Source organism: Elephantulus edwardii, unplaced genomic scaffold (genome assembly GCF_000299155.1).
Source record: "Elephantulus edwardii isolate Elephantulus edwardi_28Jun2011 unplaced genomic scaffold, EleEdw1.0 scaffold00006, whole genome shotgun sequence".
Classification (NCBI taxonomy): Eukaryota; Metazoa; Chordata; class Mammalia; order Macroscelidea; family Macroscelididae; genus Elephantulus; species Elephantulus edwardii.
This window is the reverse complement of record NW_006399756.1, coordinates 30,547,431-30,569,190: the sequence shown is the minus strand read 5'-3', so window position 1 is coordinate 30,569,190 and position 21,760 is coordinate 30,547,431. Positions and strand designations below refer to the sequence as shown.

At 43.0% G+C, this 21,760-nt stretch overlaps 1 protein-coding gene across 1 annotated transcript in view; it reads left to right on the top strand.

Moving 5' to 3' along the window:
• HIF1AN (hypoxia inducible factor 1, alpha subunit inhibitor) overlaps window positions 1–17,996 on the top strand; it is a 26,401-nt gene extending 8,405 nt beyond the window's left edge. The window contains 9 exon segments of the mRNA XM_006880192.1: window positions 10,059–10,116; window positions 10,119–10,306; window positions 10,577–10,827; window positions 12,681–12,829; window positions 14,963–15,108; window positions 16,189–16,295; window positions 16,811–16,874; window positions 17,080–17,190; window positions 17,952–17,996. Coding sequence (XP_006880254.1) covers window positions 10,059–10,116; window positions 10,119–10,306; window positions 10,577–10,827; window positions 12,681–12,829; window positions 14,963–15,108; window positions 16,189–16,295; window positions 16,811–16,874; window positions 17,080–17,190; window positions 17,952–17,996 — 1,119 coding nt within the window.
• Window positions 17,997–21,760: the final 3,764 nt, after the last annotated feature.

Sequence of the window (21,760 nt, the reverse complement as noted above, 5' to 3'; positions counted from 1 at the left end):
TGCTCTTGAGTACTTTAGAGAGGTCCCTAACAGCAGACTTTCCCATCGCAATACGTCTTTTAATTTCCTGGCTGCTGGTGCCAAGAGTGTTGATTGTGGAACCAAGCCGACTAAAGCTGTGAACAATCTCAATCTCTTCACCATCCATCCTGATGGAATTCTTAATTATTTTTATTTTAAAAAAGCTTTTGCTAGTAAAACCTAGCGAAGCTAGAGAGATTATAACAAAGAAAATATGAAATTTGATTCAGAAAATTATGAACTTTGCAAAGTTTATTAATATGTAATCTGAGATTTTATAGAAAGTGGTTGCTTCTAAGACACATGAGCACAGTTACTTGTTTACATATAAACAAATGTCTTGTTGAACTAGTTTCTTTGATAGAAAAGCCTTAAGTTTTGGATCTGTGGGATATTAATGGCCTAATGTTGTCATTAATATTTCTGAACTTTCTGGCTTTCATAGAAGCTAGGGTAACCAACACAGTCCTTAAATGTTCTTTTGCACCCTAAGTCTTGGAAAAACAGGTGCCTGAGATTTCCTTCTGACTCAAGAGGTCAGTGAAATCAACTTTTGCTCTGGATGTTTGCACTATTTTAAAGAATTCAGTCCATTTGAAGAAACAGACATCGGGGATCAGTGTGAAGCTATGCTTAGGACAGATCCGTGGTTATTTTAATTGATCTATATAATGCTTGTGATCAAATTGTCTCACTCCTCTTCTACACAGATCTTATCCTCTAAAGTAACTTTTCACAAGCTAAAGGAGCTTTTAAGAATTGAAAACTAGAGTCCCAAACTGAGTCTAATTTTCCAAAAGACCATGTATATTAAAAGAAAAGGTTGAACTCATGTGTGGCTAACCTACAGAGAGTTAAGACTTGCATGGACTGTCCAGCTCCCTGAGAAGTTTAAACAGGTTTTCCCACCCCAACTGATGAAGCATAATAGGTGAACAGCATGCCCCAAGATCACGAAACAAGATCACATAAGTGGAAATAAGTGCCTTGGGCTGTGTAAGTTACATTTTCTCATATTTTCCATTTACTTTGATTGCATATTCTTAAAGTTTGAGTATGGTTTTAGAACTTTTTTTAGGATTATTCTATTTTTCCAATGAGGTCTTATTGACTAGTAAAATCTTTGTTACCCAGAAGTTTTATTACATCTGCTTTCCTTTAGTATTACTATACCAGCTTGTAAAAAAAAAATCACCACTCCAAATAATAATCTTAAGAAGAGTGTAATGTGTGCCACTTAACAATTTAGATGCCTCTTGTTTTCTTTTTTTTTAACTTATTATTACCAGCTATCAAATAGATGAGGTGATAAAGGGCATTTTTGGTTCCCATTTGCAAGAAGTATGTCTTTAATCTCTCTCCATTGAGAATAATGTTGGCCATGGGGTGGGGGGGGGAAGAATAGGATATATTATATGTACATAATATATACCATATTTTATTTATTTATAGTGTATCTTTACCTCCGTGGTGTGGGGACCACTGAGAGACTTTCTGCTACACATGCGGGGCCCTTGGCTCCTCCCTTCTGTCCCCTCTGAGATCCAAAATTTGAAAGAGGCAGTCGTCAGAACAGAACAAGGAAACATTTTTATTACCAAGCTTAGTCACAAAAAAAGAAATTTCATAAAACCACTCCCAACCAAAAATGTCCTGTCTCAGATAACTTTACTACTGAATTCTATTGAACACTTAATAGAAAATCTAGCACCAATTCTACTCAAAGTATTTCAGAATATAGAAAAGATGAAATATTCTAGAATTCATTTTATGATGCTCTCACCAGTCTATGCCAGGAAATTTGGAGGATGGTAGTCTGGCCAAGAGATTGGAAGAGGTCCATATTTGTTTCCATTCCCAAGAAAAGTGATCCAATTGAATGTTGAAACTATCAAATTATATCATTAAGATCACATGCAAGCAAAATACTGCTGAAGATCATTCAAAAATAACTTGAATGGTACATAGATAGTGAACTGCCAAAAGTTCAGGCAGGATTTAGAAAAGGCCGTGGCACTAGGGATATCATTGTGATGTCAGATGAATCCTAGCTGAAAGTAAGAAATACCAGAAGAATGTCTATTTGTGTTTTATTGACTATGCAGACATTTGACTGTGTTGATCATAACAAGTTGTGACTGACATTAAAAAGAATAGGAATCCTAGAGCACTTAACTGTGCTCATCAAAAACCTATACCTGGACCAGGAGGCTGTTGTGCGAACAGAGCAGGGGAGCACTACATGGTTTAAAATTAAGAAGAGAGTGTGTCAGGGTTGTATTCTCTCTCCATACTGATTCAACAAATTATCCAAGAAGCTGGACTCTATGAAGAGCAGTGTGGCAACAAGATCAGAAGGAGACTCCTCAATAAACCTGTGTCATGCAGATGACACAACCTTGCTTGATGAAAGTGAGGGGGACTTGAAGCACATGTTGCAGAAGATCTAGGAATTCAGCCTTCAATATGGATTGCATCTTAATATCAAGAAAACAAAGATTCTTACCACTGATCCAACAGACATCATCATGATGTATGGAGAAGAGATTGAAACTGTCAACAACTTCATCTTGCTTGGTCCACAATTAACATTCTTGGTACCAGCAGTCAGGAAATAAGGAGATGCATTGCACTAGGGAAATCTGCAGTTAGGGACCTCTCCAAATTATTGAGTAGTAATGATGTCAGTTTGAGGACTAAGGTGTGTTTGGTTCAGGCCATGGTCTTTCCGATCACTTACTATGCATCTGAGAGCTGGACAATGAGTAAGAATGACAGAAGAAGAATTGATGCCTTTGAGCTGTGGTGCTGGAGAAGAGCACTGAGCATTCCATGGTCAGCCAAGAGAACAAAAAGATATGTCTTAGAGAGGGTGCAGCCAGAGTGCTCTTTGGAGGCAAAAATACTGAGGCTTTGCCACACATAATTAGGGCATGTTCCTAGGAGGGGCTATTCCTTGGAGGAGGGTCAGTGAAGGAGAGGAAGACCCTCAAACAGGTGGATTAAGGCAGTGACTGCTGTAATGGGCTCTTGTGTGTTACAAAATGTGAAGATGGCACAGAATAGAACAGAGTTCAGATCTTTGGTTCATAGGGTCATTATGAGTAATACTCAATTCAACAGCACGTAACAACAACAACAGTGTATTAAAATTTTCTATCTCTGTGTTTAGTTAGGGAATGAGTTTCTAAAACTATGTCTATTTTCTTTAGGTTTATTATACTTTTTATTTCAACTGACTCTGTTGTGTTGTCCCTCATTTCATTTCTTAGTCATAATATTTGTATCTTGTGACTCTTTTTCTTTTGCTAGATTTATTAGAGGCTTGATGATGTTAGTGAGCCTTTCAAATAACCAACTGCTAGTATTTTTTATTATTTCTGTTATTTTTAGTTCATTTATTTCTGCTCTTATATTCATTATTTCTTTTCTTCTGGAGACCATAAGCTTTGCTTGCTGCTTTTTTTTAATTGTCAGAGATGTTGCATTCAGAGGTTGATTTTGGTTGATTCTTCTTTTATTTTCACTTTAGATGTATGTGTGTTTATATCTATAAGTTGACCTCTGAGTATTGTTTTATTGTGTTCCAAAGATTTTGGTATGTTGTACTTTTATTTTCATTGGCTTAGAGGAATTTTAATTTTTTCCCCCCATTAGCCAGTTGTATTCACACAGGTGTTATTTCATTTCCATGGATATGATTTCCCCCTCCTCCCTTGATCTCCTTATTGTTGATATCTGATTGTATAGCATTATAAACTGAGAAGATGCTTTGTAATATTTCATTGTTTTTGTGTTTTTCATACTAATTGAGGCTTTCTTTGTAACCTAACAGTCTGTTCTAGAAAATGTTCCATATGTACTGCAGAAAAATATTGTGCTCTTACTGGATGGAGTATTCTAAATGTACCTTCAAAATTCAGCTCATTAATTGTATTGTTTAGTTCTTCTTGAGGGGAGCTCTGGTGGCCTAGTGACAAGAAGCAGCACTGCAATCCCAAAGGCATGTGGTTTGAATTCAACAGCTGCCTCTCAGGAGAAGGATGGACAGTCTCCTCCTGTGTGATTTACTGCCTCTGAAAACCCACGGGATGATCAGCCATGGGCTCCCTCCAACTTGATGGTCCAGCACAACTGTTCTTCTGAGCCTTTGTTGAGTTCCTTTCTAATTGTTCTATGCCTTATTTAAAGTCATGTAGTAAAGTCTCCTATGAAACAAGGTGGACTGACCCAGTGACAGTACTGGGCTCAAGTATATCAGAGATGATGAAGATGGCATAGGACAGAGCAAGGTTCCTATCTGTTGTTCATAGAGTCACCTAACGACAAATATTATTGTGGAATTGACTATTTCTCTCTTTAAATCTTTAAAGTTTAATTTTATATATCTTACAATTCTGATATTGAGTGTGTAAATATGGCTCGTGATCATTGATTACCTCATAATTGGGATGAATAGAACAGACTTGTTTAGGCCTTCTTTTTTTTTATTGAGATCTTAATGAAAGTTTATAAAGAACTTGGATTGCTGTTCATTCATTATTGCACATTTTCCTCCCTTCCCCCATTCCCCCAGTTAGCTTTTTTTTTAAAAAAAAAGTTCTTTCATTGTTATACAGTGCCCCCCCACCACCACTTTACTATGCAGCTCTTATTCTGAACTATTGTTTAGGTCTTCTTGATGTCGGGGAAACAGAGGGAGCCTCCATTGGCCCATGCAAACTCCTGTGGTACTGCCTTAGAACCTTTGTCTCAACTCCATCAATATCCACTATATTCATCCCATTCCTTAGTAATTGTCTAAAAATCACCCTGCTAGGGTGAGTCTTCCTCAGAGTATCCTCCAAATTGCTTACAAATCATCCTAATGTTCCTTGAAAAACCCATAAGAGGAAATCATTTCAATAGAACTGACACAGCTTCTTCAATTGTTGCCTTGTCCTCCAGTAGCGAAGCTACGTGAGGTGCCCATGTTGGAGGAGCTATCATGATTACCATCTCTGTCACAACCTCTCTAAGGGGCATGCTGATTGGATGAGGGTCCTCAGTGCCGTAAAGCCATCCCAGCAACGCTTACATATGCTCAACATCAACTGTTTTCTCTAGAATGAGTGTTCCAATTATTACTTAGATGAGGAGGGACAGTTCCCTTTTGAAGGATAAACAAACCTAATCATATATCTTCCCCACTCTATCAAGCTAATTGTTCCTTCAGGTTAATCTGTTGTGTATCTTGCAGTATCATTTGTGACTGTTATATAGATAGTTAAGAGTCATGCATTAATCCAAACATACTCCTCCATTCTGCAGCATTCGTAATCACAGATGCTGCCCATAAATTTGTCACTCTCACGATCAGTTTTAGTAATAGTTCCTCAGGAAGTTACCAATAATGATCTACAAGCGTATGTATTTCCTCTAAGCCATATCCCTGGTTACACTAAGTATCTTACTCCTGCCCATCTGCCTCCCAGACCTTTGGTGACCACAGGTCAGAGGGGTGTTTCTGGTTGCTCCCACATGTTTTAGTTTTTTTTTTTTTCCTTTCCAAGTAGGTCCTAAGAAAAAAGGGTGTCACTCTGTCCTAGTAGGACTTTTTTTAGCTCTAATATCAACCATCTTAGTTCCTACATTCTTTGCCCTTTCATTTGCTGCCACTACTGACAACAGAAACTAAGGACTTGTAAGTTTTACCCTTTCCTTATTACTCTGTATTTCTGTATACATCCAGTTAGCCAGCTTCTCAGGAATTAGGTCCACTAACTTCATTTCCGTGAGTAACTTTTGTCTTGGGTGACTGACTGCAACATAGTAACTGCAATAATCCATTCCGTATCTCATCTAGAGACCAAAAGTTTCTCATTTTCTTGTTTATCCCTTTTTCTTTAAAGATGAATGTTCCCAAGAGTCTCAGGCTTTGTAGAGAACTCCAATACTCTGACGTCAATTGGATTAATAATTTGTTCTACTAAGATTAGTTGTTGTTGTTGTTGTTAAGTGCCATAGAGTTGAGTATGACTCTTAGTGACCCTGAATGAAAGATCTGAACCCTCTCCTATCCTGTGCCATTCTCACACTTCCTGACACACTGGAGCCAACATTTTGTTGAGAGCTTTTGGAACTATATGCATAAGAAATTATGGGTCTAATTTTTTCTTTTCCTTCTTGTGATGTCTGACTGGTTTTAGCATCAGGTTGTGTCATCTGATAATGAGTTAGAAAGTGCTCCATTTTTTATTTAAAGAATTTTTAAAGATTTGGTGTTAATTATTTTCAAGTATGGGTAGAACCTTCCAGTAAACCCATCTTGTCTTTGTATTTTCTGTGTCTGTGATGGTAATATTTGTGCCAATATAGCCTCGAGCCTCATAATAATGCAGCCACCCTATGTGTTTCATAAATTCTTACTTACTTCTTTGATGTTAATGAGGCCAGATGAGAAAGGGTTTCGTAAATAGATATGATCAGCCTTACCTGGTTAAGGGGAGACCTCCTCAGGAATATGGCCTGAGAATATGAACCACTCTATCTGATTTAGGAGATGTTTCCCAAGGGAGCCTGTTGTTGTTGTTGTTATGTGCCATTGAGTCGCTTGCAACTCATAGCGACCCTATGTACAACAGCCCTAAACCCTGCTCTATCCTGTGCCAGTCGCACTGTCTCCGATACATCCATCCTAATTACCCCAGTCACTCAATCAACCCACCTCATAAAGGGCCTTCCCCTCCTGCGCTGTCCCTCCACCCTATCAAGCATGATGTCCCTCTCCAAGGACCGGTCCCTCGTTACAACATGTCCAAAGTATGTTAGATGGAGCCTCAGAATCCTTGCCTCCAAGGAGCCACCCGGTTTAACCCTTTCCAGGATGAATCTGTTTGTTTTCCTAGCAGTCCATGGTACCCTCAATACTCTTCTCCAGCACCACAGCCCAAAGGCATCAATTCGCCTTCTATCCTCCTTGGTCATTGTCCAACTCTCTGATGCATAAAAGTGATTGTGAAGACCATGGCCTGTATCAGACGCACCTTAGTCTCCAGAGAGACACCATTGCTCTTCAGTACTTTGGAGAGGTCCCTAACAGCAGACTTTCCCATCGTCTTTTAGTTTCCTGGCTACTGGTGCTGAGAGTGTTGACTGTGGAGCCAAGCAAACTAAAGCTGTGAACAATCTCAGTCTCTTCACCATCCATCCTGATGCTGCCAATTGGTCCAGTGGTGAGAATCTTTGTCTTCTTGACATTGAGTCTCAATCCATATTGGACGCTGCAGTCCTTGACCCTCTGCAGCAAGCGCTTCAGGTCCTCCTCAGTTTCAGGAAGCAGGGTTGTGTCATCTGCATATCGTAGATTGTTGATAGAGCTGCATAATATGTACATTTGGACTCTGGTAAAAAAAAAACTAGTGAGCATTTTTTACTTCTAATTGTCTGCCTTATGATCTCCACACCTGGACCAGTAGCTCCCCGTACTTGCTGACTCTCCAAAGACTCTCTACCTGCAACTCTGCCTCCCAACACTAACTTTTGGATTGTGAATAAAGCCTGCAGCTTCCAAAGCAATCAGTATGAGATCCTGCCTGTTTGAAACAACTTGGATTCACTAGTTTACACAAGCACCTCTCTTTTCAGGTCTGAGTAACAGGCCTGTGATGAGCCAGTGTCTAAGTGATTCATTTCTTTGCAATCTCTCTATGTATATATTCCATTGATCTTGTTTCTCTTAGGGAACCCTAACCTAAGACAGTGTCTTTCTAGGAAATTTACCCATTTCTTCTAGGTTATGTAATTTTTTGCCATACATACCTATTCTTGTGATTAAAAAAATTTTTTTTTGTAAAGTTATTAGACCCTTTTGTAAGCACTTGTTTCTGGTTTCAGTAATTTGAATCTTTTCAGTCTAATTTCTTTTTAATGTCCAAGGTTATACAGTCACACATTCTTGTATAAATTCATTTTCTTCCAGAGAAAACAAAGTCTTATTTGTTACCATACCCCCACTCCATCCTAGTCATAACATCCTACACAGAGATAATCCTAGTATCAGTTTGTCACAGCAGTTACTTACATAACTCAGTGTATTCATTTTTTTAATCACTATGAAAGATTGCTACAAATTTAGCAGCTTAAAACAATAGTTATTTCACTCTTCTCAGGGGGCAGGGATAGCTAATTTTCTGTTCAGGATCTTACCAGGTTGAAATAAAAGTGTTAGCTGGGATCGCCATGTCATTTGAGGTGCTGTGTCTTCTTTCATACTTTCATACTCAGTGGTTGCTGGCCAAATTTAGTTCCTTTTGATTGTGACATGGCAATTTTTGCCTACAGAATAGCCTCTGATGTGGCTTCAAATATCTCTTGACTTCTATCCCTGGCGTCTTGTTAATGTCAGATGCCAGAGGTGGCCTAGTGGCAAAGAGCTGTGCTGCAATCCCAAAGGAATATGGTTCGAGGTCACCAGCTGCTCCTCAGGAGCATGGGCAGTCTCTTCCTGTGCAACTAACTGCGTCTGAAAATCTGCCGGAGGGTCAGCTATGGGTCAGTTTCAACCCTATGGTACACAATAACAACACTGAGTATGACTCATAACAATCCTATGAACAATGGCTCCACCAGGAGAAAGATGAGCAATCTTCTCCATGCAATTTAAAGCCTCTTAAACACCAGCTGAAGTGACAATTATGAGTTGGTTCTGACTCAACAGCACGTGACAACAACCCAGGAGAATATTCCTGATTATCTCATTGATTTTCCTGTTAGTTTGTGTTTATCTTTCTGTTTAACTCAGAATGAACCGATTCAAACTAATTGCTCTTCAGCTGGACTGTGACTCATAACTGACCCTCCAGCAGGTTTTTGGAAGGCCTTAACTCCCGTGGAAAGAAATGATCCATCTTCCTTTGAAGAGCCACTAGTGAAGTCTTACCATCAGAGAGGTGTCACCTTTGGATTAGCAGTGCAGCCCTATAAGTACTATGCCAATATATCTCCTTTGTGGATGGATTAACATAAAAAAATAGCCATTGAATAAAAAAATTACTTATGGCTGACCCTTCTGTGGGTTTTCAGAGGCATAAACCACACAGGAGGAGATTGCCCATCTTTCTCTCAAGGAGTGTTTGGTGACTTTGAATCTTAGCAGCACATCTCTCTACTCTCCATGCCATCAAAGCTCCCCATGGACTGATTGTTGTTGTTATATGCCCTCAAGTTGGAACTGACTCACAGGGACTAGAGACTGTGAATCACACAGGAGATTACTTCTCTTTCTCCAGCAGAGAGCTGGTGGATTCAAATCACAATACCTTTGGGTTGGCAGTGTAACTCCTTATCACCAAAGCTCTCCTACTAAGCAAGCCTTCAGAGAGCACCCAGTTGTGTTACACTGGGAAAATCTGTTGTCAAGAACCTCTCCAAAGTGCTAAAGAGTAATGATGTTCGTTTAAATACTAAGATGTGCCTGATCCAAGGTATTTTCAAGTACTTCTTATGCATCTAAAAGTTGAACAGTGAAAACGGATGACAGAAGAGTGATTTGATGTCTTGGGGTTTGTAGTGTTGGAGAAAAGTACTCAAAATCCCATCAACTTTCCAGAAAACAAATAAGCCCTTTCCTCAGGGAAGTGTAACCAAGATGCTCCTTAGAGGTCGGATGGTGAAAGTTGGTCTCATCTATTTTGGGCGTGTTGTCAGGAGGGGCCACTTCTTGGAAAAAGACATCATGCTGGGAAAGGTGAGGGGTCAGAGAAAGAGAGGACGACCCTTATTAACAAGATGGGTCGACACACTGACTGCAGGAATGAGCTTGAGCATATCAGAGATGTTGAGGATGGCACAGGATTGGGCAGGGTTGGGATCGGCGTTGTTCCGAGGGTGGCTAAGAGCACTCGTCCATTGGATGGCTTTAACAACAGCACAGGTGCGGGCTAGCCATCGTGGCCCGTGGTCCAGGTGCACAGCCGTCCCACGGCCGCTAGAAAGCGCTCCCACAAGCCTTGGCCTCGTGTCCCCGGGACGCTGGACCCGCTCTCTCCCTCCCACAGGCCATCTCTATGGTTGCCGTTGTGGGTTTTGTCCGGAATAGGCGGCGCTTCCGGTTCCGGCGGGGCCGTCCCGAGCGGCGGAGATGGCGGCGGCGGGAGCTGCCTCGGCGTCCGCAGAGCCCCGGGAAGCCGAAGGCTCCGGCCCGTCCTGGGATGAGTCTCAGCTGCGCACGTACAGCTTCCCGACCCGGCCGATCCCGCGTCTGAGTCACGGCGACCCTCGGGCGGAGGAGCTTATCGAGAACGAGGTGGGGGCGGGGCCGCGGCGGCGGGGGTCGGGTGCTCGGGGCCCGGGGCCGGCTCGGAGCAGGGGTCCGAGGGGAGGGGTGAGGGGAGCGGTGCGTGCTAGGGCTGTGCACCCGGGGGACGGCGAGATCGCCAAGGAGGGGAGAATGCCGTTCCCGGGGTTCTCCCGAAGTTGAGAAGTAGCGATTCACGGGACAAGAACGCGCCGGCTCCTGAGAGTGGCTTCATGTGCTTTTGTGGTTTGGTTGGTTTTATCTGATGTTTTCGCTTAGGAACCCGTGGTCCTGACCGACACAAACCTCGTCTATCCTGCGCTGAAGTGGGACCTTGAGTACCTGCAAGAGAATATTGGCAACGGAGATTTCTCTGTGTACAGCGCCAGCACCCACAAATTCTTGTACTATGATGAGAAGAAGATGGCGAATTTCCAGAACTTTAAGCCGAAGTCGAACAGAGAGGAGATGAAATTTCATGAGTTTGTTGAGAAGCTGCAGGATATACAGCAGCGAGGAGGGGAAGACAGGTAAATGCTCAGATTATGGTTTCCCTTTGGATGTAACGCATCTCTTCATCTGAAGATGCAGACGAGTTGGGAGAGTAGAGAAGGGTATCTTACATCTCTAGATGCCGCTGGATCAATATTTTGCTTTTCTAACCTGGTGAGGGGTGTGAGTGGCTCTTAGGGAGTCTTGGGGCTCCATCCATTTCGTTCTTTAGCTTGAGAAATGAACTGACTAGAGTTGAACTTGACCCTTTAGTTCATTAAAGTGAGACTTTATGCCTAGAAGGGTCAAGACGGGGAACAAAACTGAAGTTCTCTGCTTGGAAATGACGGTCAAACTGGTGGCGTCAGACTGAGAAATCATTACTTGACTGTGCTTCTTTTCTTTTAGAAGTTGTCTTCCAGTCATTTAAGTTTTAGAGAGAAGCCAGAGATCAGGATTTTCATTTATTTTTTAATTGAAAAGTGTAGCTAACTCATCGAGATTTTTTTAAATGCTACATGAGAGCCAGACCCCCCCCCCCCCCAAATTTCTTTGTTTGATTCAGCCCTCAGGTTGCCATTTTTCAGTCTTGACTCTAGACTATCAGGTTGGCTGTGGACACTTCGAATGAAAATGTTTCCTAGAGTGCTGTGATTCTGGGATACAGTAAATCAGAATCTTCCAGGGCAGATCACGTTAGATTGGATGTGGTGGTGTGATGTTGGTCTTCTAGAGGGTGCTAGTGTTCACAAATCCAGGACACAGATAAGAGAGTGATTCTTTCTCTCAGCTTTTATTTATTTTTTTTTTTCATATTTGACATGTTTTAATACAGTCAGCTTTTGTATTGATACATACAAGCAGTCTTCTGTATGGGTCCCAGTAGTGTTCAGCCCTGCACTGTAGTATTTCCTTTGGGGAACTGTGGTTAACTGAGTAATTTCACAGATAGATCCATGTTACTATTTCATGGTGAATATCCTTCATAGGGTTGATGTCCAGTCTTAGGCTTCTCCCTCATCTCTTGGCCTCGCTGCTTGACTCCCTGTCTGCAGTGAGTGGCTAAATAAATGGATTTGAAATACAAGTTTTCCTCCTGGCACTCCATAGTTGCAGCATGATTGGGTTTTGACGAAAAGAATTTCTAGGATCTGAACTTTGGTCAGTTTGTCCTTTATGTCTTCTGAAGACTCCGTTCAGGCATTTCATGCATTAACTTTTTTAAAATTTAAAGGCACATGTGTGCGGGAACCCCCTCCCCCCCAATGTTAAGAGAGGGGACTTGACGTAAATGGTGTTGGTAGAATTTATGGTTTCATTCATTGAGTGAACCTGGGCTTTGGAATCTTCACGGGAGGAGATGCCCATCTTCTCACAGAGCAGCTAATGGATTTGAATTGTGTGTCTTTGAGCAAATGAAAAGAACAAATCTTACTTTGAGAGTTGGAGTTGGGGAAGAATAACTCTCCCCTTGGGATAACTAGTTTGTACTACAGTTAGTTGCTCTCGGATGATCGGGGATATCGTGAGGCCAGAGCATCTAGAGCTAAACTAATTCATCATTCTGGGGGCAGTAGATAGGGATTTTAGGAATTGATAATATTGTATGAAAAGTTCTCTGTATTTGTACATTTACCTAGGAAGTTGCCCTTAGATTCCTAAAGGATTTGTGCTGTGACCTGGAAAAAAATTTTAATTTTAACGTAAAATGTTTGAAACGTATTTTAAGAAAGATAGGAAAGAAGTCAACTGAGGTTTAGTCTGCAAATCTGTGTTGGCTAATCATGTGAATGCAGCTGTTGTCTGTAGGAGGTGCTCATCAGGTTTGGGTCCAGGTTTATTTATCCAGAAACTGCGTGTACTAATGAGATGTTCTTCTTGGGGAACATAGGTTGTATCTGCAGCAGACGCTCAATGACACCGTGGGCAGAAAGATTGTTATGGACTTTCTGGGTTTTAACTGGAACTGGATTAATAAGCAGCAGGGAAAGCGTGGCTGGGGGCAACTGACCTCCAATCTGCTGCTCATCGGCATGGAAGGTAAGAAATCTTTCAGTAGCATGGCCTCGAGCTATGTAAACTTGGTCTTTAATTCTGTTTTCACCCTTTATTAGCTCTGTGATTTATTTTTAACCAAGTCACTTAATTTTCTTAAGTCTGAGCATCTTTATCTGCAAAGGGAGAGGATCATACAATAGCTGGAAAGTTTTAAGTGAAAATGTATGTTAAGTCTTGAACGTGTACTCTTTTTTTTATTTTTTTTTAATTATTAATATTTTTTTGTGTGCGTGTACCGTCAAATCAGATCTGACTGGTACAGGAGGAGATTGTCCCTCCTTCCCTGGCAGAGCATCTGGTGGGTTCGAACCGTGCGCCTCTGGGATTGTAGTTGCAGTTCCTTGCCACTGGGCCACCAGAGCTCCCCTTGAGCGTACTCTTAATTGAGTTCTCTTTGACCTTCAACTTCTGTGTGAGCATATATATGTGGATACACAAGTCTACTCTGAAATACTGAGATGTACCAGATCTTTGTATATGTGGAAGATTTTTATCTTCAAAGAAGAAAAATTTATTTTTCGAATTTCATTTTAGCTTTATCTTTGGAATAGATAGACATTCATGGACTTGAAAATTCAAATGTATAAAATGATAAATTTCTCTTCTATCCCTATCTCTCAGGCCTTCTTGCCCCCTCCCTGAAGGCATTCCTTCTTAATTAGCTGCTAATACATCCTTCCAGAGAATGTATGCATACAAAAAAATATGAATGTGTTCCTTTTTCCCCCCTAAATATAAAGAAAATCCTTTAAACTCTAATCAGGAGGTAGAGGACTACTTCAGGGCAAGATTGATGTTTTGTTTTTAGTTCTAGTTCAAGCCCTCATGCCAGGTTATAGCAGTTACTTAGTAAGTATTGAATAAACTGGGTTGGGCAAGAAAGCAGATCATCTTATCTACAGAATAATTACTAATTATCGGTCTTTGAAGTCTCTTTGCCCCTTTTGATTGTCATTTCTTCAGAATCACCTCTTTTTTTTCAGTATTAATAAAGGCTTCCAACAGTATGGTTTATGAATTTATGCTTAACAGCCCCTTTATAACCACTTCGTATTTGACCTGCCAGGAGCCCGTTCTGGTTTGCTTAATTCTGAGGTTTCCTGTTGCCACCTTTTCCTGTGGTGGGTAGAGGGAAGCAGACCCCTCAAATAGAGACTAGAGAGCAGCTGTCCTCTGATGTGCCCAGGCCTCTGAACCCTCAAGTAGCTGTCGTGGCATACCTGTGCAGAGTTGGGGAATGTTTTTTAAAATACCATACTTTACAGAGGTATATGTTCAACTCTGAGGGATTGTGCAGTGGATAAGCCATAGATGTGGTCTAAGTCTTAAAGTAGCAGATGGAACATTTCCTCTACATTAGGCAGAGAGAAATGAATGTCACCTTAGTTAAGATATGCAACTCTCTCTTCAGGAATCTCGTTGACTGTCCCTCAGATAAGATCCAGCAACCCCAGTGTTATTCCTAAGAAGTGCATCCCATAGGTATATTGAAGTGGGAGAAAAGATTGAGATGAGACTGTTTGAGCTTTGAAAAAGCTATCCAAAGCAAATATATAGCCACATAGCTTAAAATAACGTATTAGCGTGTTCAAAGTAGACCATCCATGCATTATTGACACTAATATACTGACTGTTGTTTTGCTGCCCATGAATTCTTGCCATAGTTAGAGAGTCTAGATAAACCCAGTGTACTGTTTTGCCAGACATAACCACTGTTGGGTTGATCCTGACTCATAGCAACCCTCCTTTGGGTTTCTGGGACCAAATCTTAACAGGAGGAGACTGTCCATCTTCCACAGAGCCACTAGTAGATTCAGACTGGCAGCCTTTAAGTTAACAGCTTCTGAACTACACCCATAACACTTGGATGAGTTACTGTATCCAGTGAGCAGCTGTCATTTAGAAAAGTCTTACCTTACTACTCAGTGAGTGTTGCTGGGCATTACCTATTGAAAGTGTACTATCCAATTGCTAAAAATTGTCATTCAGTTTCTCTGATTTTTTTTGTTAGCTGGGAGGAGGGTAGGTTGGGCTTCTAAGCAGTGCTCAACCTTATATTGCAGCGTATGCAGTAGAGCTGTTACTGTGGATAAGAAAATGTCTTCCCTCCTGCAGGAAATGTGACACCTGCTCACTATGATGAGCAACAGAACTTCTTTGCTCAGATCAAAGGCTACAAACGATGCATCTTATTCCCTCCGGATCAGTTTGAGTGCCTCTACCCATACCCTGTCCATCATCCATGTGACAGACAGAGCCAGGTGAGCATATGTAGTCCGAGGAGAGCGTAGAACTCTAGATTCCAGGAATTCTTTGGAGATCAGAGGCTGGATGTCTTTCCCATTCCCTGTGTTGGTATGCCAGCTTCAGGTTACAGGCAAAACCTTGCCTTAAGAGACAGCTCAAAGGATAGTTTCTTAGTGTAGTTCATATGTTCCAGGCCCCTTTGAAAATCCCCCAGTGTTTGTTAGCATAACAGCCCTATAGAGATAATGCTAGAGGGCAGACACCCCACTGCCTGTTGGTGCTGGCAAATTCTGATTACTCTGCTTGATTGACTTAACAGGCTCATGAAATAAAATGCTGTATCTCCATTGCATTGTTTCCTTTTGTCACGGGTGCTCCCTTTTTACTTTAGAGAAAGGCAGATAGATTTGTGAATGTATCCATGTACCATATCAAGGGTGAGATATGTAAGATTGACTTTGTGGCCAGCCAGAGAGGTTGTCTCCTTTCTTAAGATTGTCTGGCTACTCCATCTCAGAGTCTTGTGCCAGTTAGAATGTGCTTTGAGGAGAAAGTTCCTAAAGATTTGGGTAAAGAGTGAGTCTTGGTTCTAGTTCCCTCATTTGCTCAGATGGTGATGTAGGTCTCCTTACCTCAGGAGAAATGTAGGATTCTTCGTCACTGAATATTGTTCTCAGGGAAAAAAGCGTTTGTTTAATGGGAGTGAGTTGTGCCTTGCTGGATATGAATTCTAAAGCCACCTTCCTTTCTCTCTCCTCCTTTTTAAAAAATCTGCTGTATTTGGGTGAAAGTTTACAAATCCCGTTTCCCCCCAATTATTTGTAGGTATTAGTTATCATTGATCAATGTAACTAACTTATTACAGTGTCTGAGTAAATGTTTATTAGATATTGCTATTTTCACTTACCTTCTGTTTCTTTTTTTTCTTGTCTCTTTTCCTCCCCATACCTCCATTTAATCCATAGCATTTGTCCTGTTTCACATCGTTAATTGCAAAGGCTTCTTTTTAAATTACCAAGGTCACTAGTGCATAATAGTAACTGATGAAGATTTGATGATTGACTGTTTCTCTTTCTCTTTCTTGAACCTCTCAGGTGGACTTTGACAATCCTGATTATGAGAGGTTCCCCAATTTCAAGAATGCAGTTGGCTACGAAACAGTGGTTGGCCCTGGAGATGTTCTTTACATCCCAATGTACTGGTGAGGACGGGGCTAGGGCTGGGGACTTGGGAACTTGCCTTGCCATTCTTTGGAAAGCTTTACCTGTGTCTTTTCTTCTGAATTGCAGCAGGATTGGTCCTGTGTGGTCCATACTGTTGTTGTTGTTTTGGGCCGTTGAGTCAGAATTGATTCATAGCTGACCCTCCAGCATATTTTCAGAGGCAGTAAACTGCACGGGAGGAGACTTGCCCTTCTTTCTCTCTTGGAGCAGCTGATGAATTCAAACCATGTGCCTTTGGGTTGGCAGCACATCTCCCTACCTGCTAGACCACCAGAGCTTCCTGTTTCGTCCATAGGAAGGTTGATGTGTCTTGATGTAAGCATATGGAATGTGGGGGAAATGATAACCCAGTTCAAGTCTGAAGAAGGCTTGGGGCTGGAGAAACTGCTCTTGACTCCTTGGTCATAAGAGACGGAACACTCCTTAGTACCTCTAGTCCCATTCCTCCCTCTGACAGTTCACTGGCAAACAGAGCCCGTTTGTTTTCTTGCAGGTGGCATCACATAGAGTCATTACTAAATGGGGGGATTACCATCACTGTGAACTTCTGGTATAAGGTGAATGTGGTTGATTTCATTTCTAGTTGTATCTGGGGTTGGTTAATAATAATAAATGATTTGGGGGTGTTTCGTAGGTCTTTGGGGAGATGAAAAGGATAGGATTGAATTGGATTGTTTACATGGGAAGTTGGTGCTAGGCATAGTAGAGTGACATTGAATCCTGCTGCCAGTGGCTTTTCCTGAGCTGCTACTTCCTTTGCAGGGAGCCCCTACCCCTAAGAGAATTGAGTATCCTCTTAAAGCTCATCAGAAAGTGGCCATAATGAGAAACATTGAGAAGATGCTTGGAGAGGCTCTGGGGAACCCACAAGAGGTATGTGGCTGCCCTGCGGTGGCACTCCTATGGTTCAGTGGGCAGATTGGTCGGGGAATGTCAGAGTTAGTGTGACAGTCTCCATAGCTCCTGTCTGAGTATCTGGTGTCCTCTCTCTGCATAGAGGTTATGGGTACATTCAGAAAATCCTTGTTTTCTGGAGAGTGCTGGGCTTGACTGGCGGATCAATTAAAATCTGTTCCGTGCTAGTGATAATGCTCCCCATGGGGCCTGTGTGCCAGCTGGGGACCCCTGAGGGGATTCTTCTGGATTGGGAAGCAGGCAGTAAAGCATCTCCTCATACTTTCCCAGCTGTGCCAAGGCAGCTCTAGGTAATGTTGAGACCTGCTTCCCACGCAGGTGCTCCAGTGGCACACTGAGTATATGGAGGTGGTTTGTCATACTTTAATGTAGCATCTGCAGGAACTTAGGGTTAAGAAACGTTACCAGCTCCAATTACAGGTGACCTCTTATGAGGACATAGAGGCATTTAACATTTTTAAGGTACTTTTGGAAAACTTGGAGACTTTGAGTAATTTGAGGTTTTTAACTCCTTGGGCCTTTTTGTTAGTCTGATGTTGCTTACAGATACATGGGATGTTGTGAAAGGGAAGAGAACCCCATGGCCCAAAATACTGACTTGGTTTCCAGAAGGAGAGTTGGTTAGTGGGTTTGCAAGCTTGACTATCTTCAGGCACACGCATCCAGCTCTAGGGCTTGGGGATAGGCAGTTCTGACTGGCTCCTCATGTCTCTTCACAGGTGGGGCCCTTGTTGAACACAATGATCAAGGGCCGATACAACTAACCTGCCAGGGGTTCGAGACCTCCTGCCAGGTGACTGCTACCCCGTCCACACCGCTCCATTGATGAGGACGGGCGATTCCAAGCGCTAGTATTGCACGCTGCACTTAATGGACTGGACTCTTGCCATGGCCCTGGAGGCAGGTGTTTGGGGCAAGGCAGGGAGGTTGGCACTCCACTCCCATTTGGAGGGACTTCTTACCCATGCCTTTTATGCCCCAGCACCTTTCCTCTCTGCCCCCCTAAATTCCTACATTCATTGTGTGGAGTCCCAACTTCTGATTGTTGTCATGTCTGTGTGTATTCATCTGTCAGCCTTGCTGTGTGTGTGTGTGTGTGTGTGTGTGTGTGTGTGTATGTGTATGTGTGTATGTGTGTGTGTATAAACCTCAGTGCCTCAGCCTGAGGTAGGACTTGTTTATTGGATTGCACCATACATCTGAGCTGCAGGGCCAGAGATACCCTGACTGTTCAATCAGACTGCTTCCCTCTAGTTTTCACATAGATTCTAAACTGGGTGGCAGTAGCTGCTGGGACTTAAATGGGGAGAGGCAGGAGGAGGCTTGCCTTTGAAAACTTTGACAGGCAGTCTGTGAGAGACGGAACTAGATAGAATTCTGGCTTAGACCTCAGACTCAGGCTATACACAGGAAGGAATTGCATACACATAACTTCTCTCAGCTCCAGCTCTTGGGCGCTGAGGGAGTGTTCCTAGAGGTGGCATCTCTGGGTTCTTGGGGAGCATGCCTCTGTGTGTGTGTGTGTGTGTGTGTGTGTGTGTGCGCGCGCGCGCGCTCGTGTGTCCATGCTGATCAGCCTCTTCAGCTTACCAAGGTTTTCCACGGCTTTATTTTATCCAGTGGGAATCCCAGGGAAGTACCACCTGACCTCACCTAAAACTTTTTTAACTCCCGTTTTAGCCATTTTATGTTGGTCAGGTCTCCCTGCAACCTGCCCAAGGCTGACAGGCTAGAGCCTCAAGGCCTATGGCTGTCGCTGTCCGGGCCATCCTCTACTTCTGCTGAACTTGCTAGCTGAGTAGATGAACTGGGGTCAAGCTTAGGCAGCTAACTCTCCACCTCTCATCCACCTCAAGGCAAGGGTGGAAGTCTTCACCTTGCCTCATAAAGCCAGCGCCTCTGCCAGACCCCACGGTAGTGCTCCAGAAACACCCTTGATAGTCAGGGCAACGGGTGGAGCACAGAAGTGGAATTTCCTTATCTGTTCATAACTACTCATGGGAACCCCTCTCAGGGCTGCAGCTTCCCGCTGGGCTGCTGTGCCCTCGCCAACTCGCAGAGCCATCATTCAAATCGATTCCATAAGATTGGGGCCCTGAAGTGAGTGTAGCGGCCCTGCGTGGATCACCGGCACTCCCGTTTCCATCCCTCTTCTTGCTGAGAGGAAAGAGGAGTTGGATGTCCGTGGTTGCTGTTTTGGGTTATTTTTTCCTTTGTTTTGTTTTGTTTGCCAAAGGTTTACTTCTGGCTCTTGCCCCCAAAGCTGAGTTTACAGTGCACTGATGGACTGAGGATGTGTGTGTGCACCTGTGTGTATATTTTGGGGGAGGGGGTGTTTGTGTATATTTTTAGTACCTCATTCTGGGGGGATTTCTGATACAGTGTGAGTGTGCAAACACGGTACCTTTTCAAGTGTAGTTCTTTCAAATATAGCCAATGTTGGAAAATGTGACTGCAGTCCCTCCGTCCCTCTGCTGCCTCTTGGGAAGGAAGAGAACAATGAAAACCAAGCAGACACAGGATACACTTGGCGACAACCACACTTAGACTGTAGATTCTGTTCATTCTCAGAGGATGTGCTAAATCCTGGGTTCACCCTAAAAGATGTGGGTGAAGTGCGTCGGGGAGGTGGGTGCTGTGCTGACCCAAGCCTGACTGAAGATGAAGACTGAGGTGGGGGGAGAAGGCCACCTTCGGAGCCTTCACAGAATTGGTCCTGAGCCTTTAGTAATTAATACAGAGTCCCTCAATTCTTAAATTCCTATTCTGCGCCTGGCATTCTTCTCCTTGTTCCTCACCATCCTGTAAGGTAGGTATTCTCACTTTTCAGAAGACAGTACCGGCACAGAGAGGCTAAGTGATGAACAGCAATCAAGATTTGCATCTAATGTGACTGCAAACCCCTGTTATTTCCTTCCCACCAAACTTTGTTAATTCTTATACCTAAATTGCCCCCCTTGTTCTGTAGTTCCTAGCCTCATATCACACCCCAGGGGCACTGTCTGGCATGGGCAAGCAGCCAAGATGGACATCTGAGTTCTAGGTTCTGTAACTCTGTCCTCAAATAGGTCTCATGATCTCTCCCTAGCACACTTCTGGGGGGCATCGAACAGAAGGTCTGACTCTAGATGATGACCAGGAGTGTGGCTCCTGCTCTGAGATTGGTGCTCCCCTCACACACCTGCCAGGGACTCCTAGGTTCCAGGGAGGAAACATTCTGTATAGTTGGTTACTCTCTGTTCTGGTGGGCGGCACCCACGTGAAGGGAGCTTGGGGTACTGGCTTTTCTGTAGGTTGGCCAAGCTGCGGACTGATGTTTTCACATCAGCATGTATGGAACTACTAAAGTACTGTTTAGTGAAGTCAAATATTTGGGGGGGGGCGTGGTTGGAGTTGGGTGTGGGGGAGGGGCTGTTCTGGGCATCAGTTGAGCAGATGCCCAGGCTGCCTGGGGGAGACCAGCTTCCCCTACAAATCAGAGCTCTAAATTACAAGGTTTTTACCAACGTGAACAGTTGGGGGAAGTCGTCTGCTCTCATTTGCGTAATGGTTTCTGTCACTGGTGATTAGACACAGGATGAAGGAAAAGAAATTTGACAATTAGGAATGAGCGATCATTAATCTGAATCTGTTAGGAGACAGGGGAAGGATCCTTATCAATGGGCCAGCCCAGTGTGCAGATATGCTCCCTCTCTCTGCGTCCCAGACACCACTGGGTCACACACCTTTTCAGTAGTCCTACAAGTGAGCTGAGCTCATGTCTCAAAGAGTTCATGGGCCTGAGCCACAGTCTGAGATGGATTCAGGAACAGACAATTTATGGATCTGAGCCAATAAAAATAACGATAAATGGGTATCAAGTACAAGCTACAGGGCAAAAAGTAACAATAGTTTGGACATGTGTTTTCTTTTTGTGGGAAATCACTTAACTAGTCAACCCCTCTGAGAATCCCACCTGGGACAAGTGCTTGCTACATTCCAGCGCATCAGGATGTGGAGATGCTGTGGCCTTCATCCTGGAGAATTTGAGACCGCCTGAGTTTATGAGGCCCTAGTAGTACGCTCCCTGTTAGGAACTCCATGATCTGGACTTGAGGGAATAGAAGAGAGTACAGAAATACCTTGAGGTTCTGGTGAGTTCTGAGCTCCCTGGAGAGGAATTGTCACACTGGACCTTCAGCAAAGCTGACTTGTTTGTGTTTTTCCATGATGTTACAGCTGTCTGTATATGGAGAGTATGAAGGCCCCTGGTGCAGATAAATGGACTAGTGATTAGGTTAAACAGCTACTTAAGTGTAGAGAGTCCTGTCAGATTTTAGGGACATTGTTAACTTTGACCAGCTTGTGCTTGCTTCTCTGTTTTGTGACTTGGGTACAGGGAATTCCTTAGTTTGGAGGCCTGCTCAGTGGAGCATGTAGGGTAGAGAGAGGGGGTTTCTCTGCCACCTCAGTGTATGACCCTCAAAGCTGGACCTTTTTCTCCCATTAGTTCTCTTCATTTTTATCTTCCAGCAGAGGTACAAGGAGT